The 7,272-nt window shown below is 28.5% G+C and overlaps 1 protein-coding gene across 3 annotated transcripts; it reads left to right on the top strand.

Moving 5' to 3' along the window:
- The first annotated feature begins 526 nt into the window (after positions 1 to 526).
- On the top strand, positions 527 to 6,769 carry LOC113364291 (alanine aminotransferase 1-like). 3 transcript variants are annotated; one of them, XM_026606783.1, is made up of 7 exons: positions 527 to 605; positions 891 to 1,185; positions 1,470 to 1,559; positions 3,599 to 3,884; positions 4,146 to 4,480; positions 4,663 to 4,869; positions 5,881 to 6,288. In XM_026606783.1, exons 2-7 carry the CDS (start codon positions 949 to 951, stop codon positions 6,286 to 6,288), a joined length of 1,563 nt encoding a protein of 520 aa, XP_026462568.1. In that variant the 5' UTR covers positions 527 to 605; positions 891 to 948. The 3 variants fall into 3 exon arrangements, with proteins under 3 accessions (XP_026462568.1, XP_026462583.1, XP_026462575.1); XM_026606790.1 differs by lacking the exon at positions 527 to 605 and adding an exon at positions 798 to 816; XM_026606798.1 differs by lacking the exon at positions 527 to 605 and having other exon boundaries at positions 740 to 1,185; positions 5,881 to 6,769.
- Positions 6,770 to 7,272: the final 503 nt, after the last annotated feature.

Here is a 7,272-nt window from a genome sequence, read left to right as displayed (position 1 = left end):
TAATTTTAATTTTAGAAAAATGATATATAAAAAAACTATTTTACCTAAAAATTCAGGGATGGGGCGGCATTTTGTCAGTACCCCAGGGCGCCAAATTTCTAAATCCGGCCCTGCAATCCCATAATATTAATGATTTTATGAATGAAACTATTTAGTAAGTTGAAGTAATTTCCATTAACTAAACTGGATTAATCCGTTCGCATTTGAACTATAGCCAGACAAAAATATTTGATCACTTTAAGGTTATTAGATAGATAACACATGCTTTATCTCGAACAAATAAAGAATTTTTGATAAAAATAAAAAATATAATTCACGTGTTTCTAAAACATTTAAGACCGTAGTGGGAACTTACACTTTGAGTGACAAATTAGTCCAATGATTAGGCAATAAAATTAGAAAAGGTGAGAAGGAAATGAAAATTTAAGCGGCAAGTAATTTAAGCACATTAGTCTGTTTACATAGAAAATAAAACGTAACTAATATTATAAACTAGTATGTATTAGAACTATTAGTACTAATTTGCACGTTGCGACACTTATGTTCTGTAACAGATCTCTATTTTTGGATTTGCGCACTCGTAAACCGATGTCAAAGGTGGTTAGGTAAGAACCTGCAAAAAGTTTTAACGACAACTTGGAAATATTTTAGAAACATATGTCTTGATAACTTACTAACCTCTGGAAAACGGACTAACGAACTATCCATTCGTAGACAAAGCTAAGAATATGTGTTGAATGCATTTTGCAGTTCGAGTTGTAGACTGACATTTCGCTAAGTTTTCATAACCGTGCGTGCCGAATCCGACTTCCAATTGTTTGTGCTGTTGTGTTTATTACGATGCTTGAAAAATTACACATTTGACACTACTGCGTTTATTTATTTTCAAGGTGGAAAAAATAATCGATACACTTATTTAAAACAATTGAGTGACATTTATCATTCATCATGTCGGCCGCCCGATTCTCGATATCAGTTGGAGCGTTTCAGACGAGGACCTTGACGTGCAATATTCACCCGGTTTCAGTGACGATGTCTTGCAATTTAAGTACTACAAGTGCCCGAAATGGCCCCAAAAGAAGGGTCTGTATGGAAAACATTAATCCGAATGTCAAAATTATGGAATATGCAGTTCGTGGTCCTTTAGTTATTAGAGCTACACAAATTGAAAAGGAATTGGAAAAGGTAATTACATATTGATTTTATGATTTGACAACACATATTTTTCATTCACTTTTGTTAATATATCGCTTTGAATGATTAGTATTAATATATGTATTTATCGCAACGAACTAAAATCACATTTATATGCGAATATTTTATCATAAATGCATACTAATGAATGTCATAAATTGAGTGTCAGATAGTTTTTAATATATACATTTCTAAGAAGCTAAGATTTATATTCTGTTAATATTCTGTATTAAAATGTTCGAAATCTATACTAATTATGTTTATTATTTATTTAGGGTGCCAAAAAACCTTTCACAGAGGTTATCAAAGCAAATATTGGTGATTGTCATGCTATGGGACAAAAGCCTATTACTTTTATTAGACAGGTTAGTATCTGCAATATATTTTTGAGAATTACTTCCATTCAGTCGGCTATTCAGCATCAAACTCCTGCGTCTTCAATTTCTTTACAATATTTCTTTTGAAATTAGTGTTATCACTAGACATCTTTATATCGCACGAACGTTTATTATATATTTTAGTAACGCTCCATGTAATATTTTGTTTATTCTGTTGTGTTCAATGTCAAAATTTTCATGTTTTCTTGTGTAATGTCCATGTATATCTTGATTTATTGATATTAATGTACTCCGTTTTATTCTGTTATATTTAATTTTCTATATTATTTAACTAGACTTTAGATAATTTATCTGTTACCTAATCATTTGTCTTAAACTCTCTTGTGTTTTAAACACATAAAAAGTGGTGTTCAAAAGTTCAACTTGATAAGCATAATTCATATTGTTCACTTCTGCGTTCACAATAATGCCTAATGAAATATATACAATACATTTCTTTTAATTGATGAACCTAAAAGTTTTGTTTGTTTGTGCCAAGAGTTTGCACTTTAGTGTCTTAAACACTTAAAAAATTGTGTTCATAAGTTCAACTTGATAAGCATAATTCATATTGTTCACTTATGCGTGCACAAACATACCAAATGAAATGGCATATTAATGTGCAAAACCTTTTATTTGTGTTTTAATAAGTTGGTTCACAATGAGGTTATTTTGATACATTTCTTTTAATTGATGACCACAACAGTTATACGTTTTGTTTGTGTAGAATTTATGTTGAAAGTTTATGTGAATAATAATACAACCGTTTATGAAGAAGGATAAAAACAGACTGGCTGATTATATATTCTTTAACTAATCACATTCATTACAAACATTATTAACAATCACTTGTTTTACATAAAACAAAAGACAAACATATATACATAAACATAGTAGACACAGAGCGTTTAGTATTAAACTTCAACAGTTTGTTTGCGCCAAGAGTTTGCACAGATTTTATTAATATGTTAGTATAGGTTTACATCTCTTATTAGTTGTTTAGTTTGAAAAAAACTGTAACTGTAACTTATAATTTCATTCCCATAAACTATAAGAAATTATATTGATTTTATCTTAAATTATTAAATATTTTATTCCGTGTTTATTGACTGTATATGAATATGGCATATATATACTTTTTTGTCTACATATGTATTACTTTCAAGATATTTTGTTTAATATAGTCAGGGGCATTTTATAAAAATAATATTTAGTAATTCATAAAGTGATAATATATACAACACTTTCTATATAATTGTATGAGAGTGATACATATATATTGATTATTGTATTTTATTAACATTTTAATTACTAAATTTTGTTTAATTGGTGTTATGATTTCTTTTCGGAGCTTTGTTCCTTTGCATTCTATTTTAGAAACATTCCTTCTTTGTTCCTTTACATTCTATTAGATCGAATTTCTATTTCACACACTATAACCATGAAATTGTTACTCACAAATCAAACAAATATTGTTTTCAAGTTTCACATTAGTGATAGTATTAAATATTTACTCAATCTGAAGGCTACCGGCACAATTGTTATTAACAAAGTCAATTAAAAAATCACTACACAGACACTTTACTACCCCGAAGGACCAGATATAATTAATTATCAAAAAGGCTATATCAGATCTGAAATAACAAAGAACTGAATGGAAAATAATAACTAGTTTCAAAATTGTTTGTAGAAATGCAATGTGTATAATTTTAGTAAATTGTATTAGATGTTATCGGGTCAAGGTATACGTACAGAATGAATAATTTCTTATAACTAGCTTAGTACCTATACTAGGGTAAGATTTATTTTATTATGTCAGGTAGAGGAAGATGGATAAATAAAATTTGTGAGGCTCGAACACAATCTAAAATGTAAATCTGACAAATGTTATTTATGGCAATATGTAATTAGATCCAAATGCATGAATCAGACAACTGAAAAATGTTATCATTATCAATATTATCATCTAATTCTTAATCTGTATGTGTGATTGCACATAATTTATTTATTCTATCTGTTATTACTAGGTACTTGCTCTAGTTGCATATCCACCATTAATGGATAGCCCAGATTTTCCTTCAGATGTTAAAGAAAGAGCAGATACAATATTAAAAAGTTGTAAAGGATATTCGGCTGGTTCTTATTCTGACTCAACTGGAATTGATGTTATTAAAAAGCATGCTGCAGAATTTATTGAAAGGAGAGATGGTGTACCATCTAGTCCGGATGACATTATTTTATCTACTGGAGCTTCGGGAGGCATCAAAGTACTTTTGCAATTGCTTACATGTCATTTAGACAATAAGAAACCAGGTTTGTTTTATTCTTGATTTGTGAGTGGGAAAGATAATAAGAGTTATTTTATTTTTTTACTAATTATTTATAATTTGAATATTCTATTTTAATATTATATTAATTTTTTGCTTTAAAATATCAGAAATGTAGTAACAGTTGATAGATTTAAATTGAGTTTTTTTTGGTATAATAAAAAGTGTTTATTGCACTTGTTCAAAACTACTTAATATAATTTTATTATATTGTTTTATTAAATCAACCCTGAATTTCTCTTTATAGGTGTGATGGTGCCCATACCTCAATATCCTCTTTATTCTGCAACAATTGCTGAATTTAACATGGGGCAAATAGGATACTATCTTAATGAAGAGACCGGTTGGGGTTTGGATGTATCCGAATTGAATAGGGCAATATCTGAAGCAAAGAGTAATAACATTCTTCCCAGAGCTATAGTTGTTATTAATCCAGGTAACCCTACTGGCCAAGTACTAAGTCGTGAGAACATAGAACAAGTTATTAAGTTTGCACATCAGGAAGATTTGATGATATTTGCTGATGAAGTATATCAGGACAATGTATATGCTGAAGGTTCTAAATTTTACTCATTTAAAAAGGTAATTGATATAATAAACGTAGTAAAATAATTTTTATAACTGGTAATGTAGTATTGCTTATATCAGCAATACTATTTTATGTTTTCAATATATAATATTAATTTCTTAAAGGGTTTACTCATGAGATTGCTAATAAATAATATTGAAAAAGAATTACTTATTTATCATGTTTCTTTTTGTAGGTTCTGAGAGAAATGGGACCTCCTTATGATGAGATTGAACTTGCTTCATTCATGTCTACTTCGAAAGGATACATGGGCGAGTGCGGAATGAGAGGAGGAATGATGGAAATTATAAATATGTGCCCTGATGTCAAGGCCATGTTACTTAAATGTATTTCTGCAATGTTGTGCCCTACAACTTTAGGCCAATCTGCATTGGACTGTGTGGTATTGTATTTAGTATTATTTATTAAATATATTGAAATGAATTTTCTGAATAGACAATTACAAGTTCAAGTTTCATAAGGAATGCATTTTTGCTTTTATCGCAAATTATTTTTTTTCGGAAATTTCTGTAACAGTTCTTTGATTAATTTATTATGATGCGGGTGGTCTATACTGATCTATTGAAAATAAGTGTAAAAACTATTTACAAATTTGTGACCTGCTGATTATAAAGTATGTGAACTGTGCTAACCAAATTACAAATGTCCCTGTGATAGTTACATTTCAAAAAATTACCATTTATATAAAAGAAAGGATTGGTACAAAAATAAGGGTTAGGTTTTAATAATTCATAAAAACATGCTATCATATTTTTATAATAGAGACATGTTTATTTTTATTTATGTTTTTAAGAAGTAATACAACATTAATTGTGTTAATAAGTAGTTTCATTTTGATGTTTGTCTATTTTATTTGAAGGATATTTATTTAAAAAATATGAATAACTGTGCAGACAAATCTAGACCTTTTTAGAATGAAACATACACCCTTGAATGAAAAATGATTAATGACTTATCTTTTGTGCTAGTTTTCACATTTTTTAAGATGTGGCGGTTTTTATATCTTTTCTATTTTATATTTTATTTTGATTCAATTCAAGGAGTGTTAGAGTTGAAATGAGCTGTATAAGTGCTTTATAAGCCTTATTATAAGGGGGTTATTCTCAATTCTCAAAGCATGTTAGATTAAATTTGTGTTATAGAAGTACAATTCTATGTTATATAACTATTCTTGCAATTTTTTATAATTTTAATTATTGCAAATAGTTAAGTATATTAAAAGATTAAATATATTAAATACAAGCATATGCTGATATTGTATGAAATTTGTTGTGAATTTAATTTTGATCACACTATAATTATATGTAGAATTGTTATATTTTGATAAAAAAAATAACTTTCACTAAAGGAACTATAAAGTACTGAACTTTATTGTTTAATTTATTTGTTTTAGGTAAACCCTCCTAGACCTGGCGAACCTTCATATGAATTGTTTATGAAAGAGAAACAAGAAGTACTTTCTCAATTGGCAATTCGTGCTAAGATGGTAGCAGACACTTTTAACAGTTTTGAAGGTTTTTCGTGCAACACTGTACAAGGAGCTATGTATGCTTTCCCTCAAATTAAACTACCTCAAAAAGCAATTGATGCCGCTGACAAGGCTGGAAAGCCAGCAGATGTGTTTTATGCATTTGAATTATTAGAAAGAACTGGAATTTGTATTGTACCTGGCTCAGGTTTTGGTCAGAAACCAGGAACTTATCATTTCAGGACCACTATTTTGCCACAAACAGATAAATTGAAAGAAATGTTGGATAAATTTGCAGTATTTCACAAAGAATTTGTCGCACAGTATAAGTAAAAATATAGCCTTATATTGTTGTTATATATATAACTATGGTATGGCCTCATATGTGATTCATCTATAGGTATTGTATACAAATATTTTACATGTTACTTTCTAGAAACATGACAATTCTAGATCAAAATTTGACTGATTAGGCCATGCCAAACATGACTATCACATTGTAAATATTGATAGAACATATAGGCAATATGTATAAATTTAGACCATAATATTTATCTCTTTATTATAGTGAGTGCGAGTATTCTGCAGCCCAAATTTGAATAGTATTGCGTTATAAGTGCCCATAAAAGGGATAGCAAATCTACTAATGATTGTCATGTTATTTTAATGTTGTTACTATTTATTTATATTTTAATATAGGTTTAAGAAAATTATATTTTTATTGTAAATATCACTATTTTGAGTATGTATGATATCTAAATATACGTAACAAGAGATTTAAATTCTATGTTAATGCATCTTAATATGCAATAAGTATACATACACACATGCATTCATATCATATTCAAATATTGGTAGTAGAAGTATATCCAGTTTATAAATTATTTGAAATCCTAATCTAGTAAATTACATGATAAATATTTGTCAAAGTATAGTACGCCAAAATAACATTATGGTGACTTAAAATATTGGCAATACATTTTTATTTTTATACATTATGCCTAGATACATACTCAATTTGACAGCATAAATTTTTGTGATTTTAAATCTAATAATTTTAATTAATTTTAGTATTCTTTATTTTAACATGTTGCACTGCAGGTTCAGATATTCATGTCACCAAGCTCATATATTATACTTAATGGCAGTCTACTGAAATTTAATCATCATACACTGGTATATATATACTAGATCAACACTTTGAAAGATTGCCATGTCTAATAATTCTGTACCCATGGAGATGATTACATGCCAGGGATGATTGGTTAAATAAATATAGAAAGCTTATGCTTGGTATCCGTCGATTAATCATATCAG

Source organism: Ctenocephalides felis, unplaced genomic scaffold, assembly GCF_003426905.1.
Source record: "Ctenocephalides felis isolate EL2017-DRISC unplaced genomic scaffold, ASM342690v1 CF-g0.4_SCAFFOLD_00398, whole genome shotgun sequence".
Taxonomy (NCBI): domain Eukaryota; kingdom Metazoa; phylum Arthropoda; class Insecta; order Siphonaptera; family Pulicidae; genus Ctenocephalides; species Ctenocephalides felis.
The sequence above is the reverse complement of the archived record's forward strand: the minus strand, read 5'-3'. Positions and strand labels throughout refer to the sequence as shown.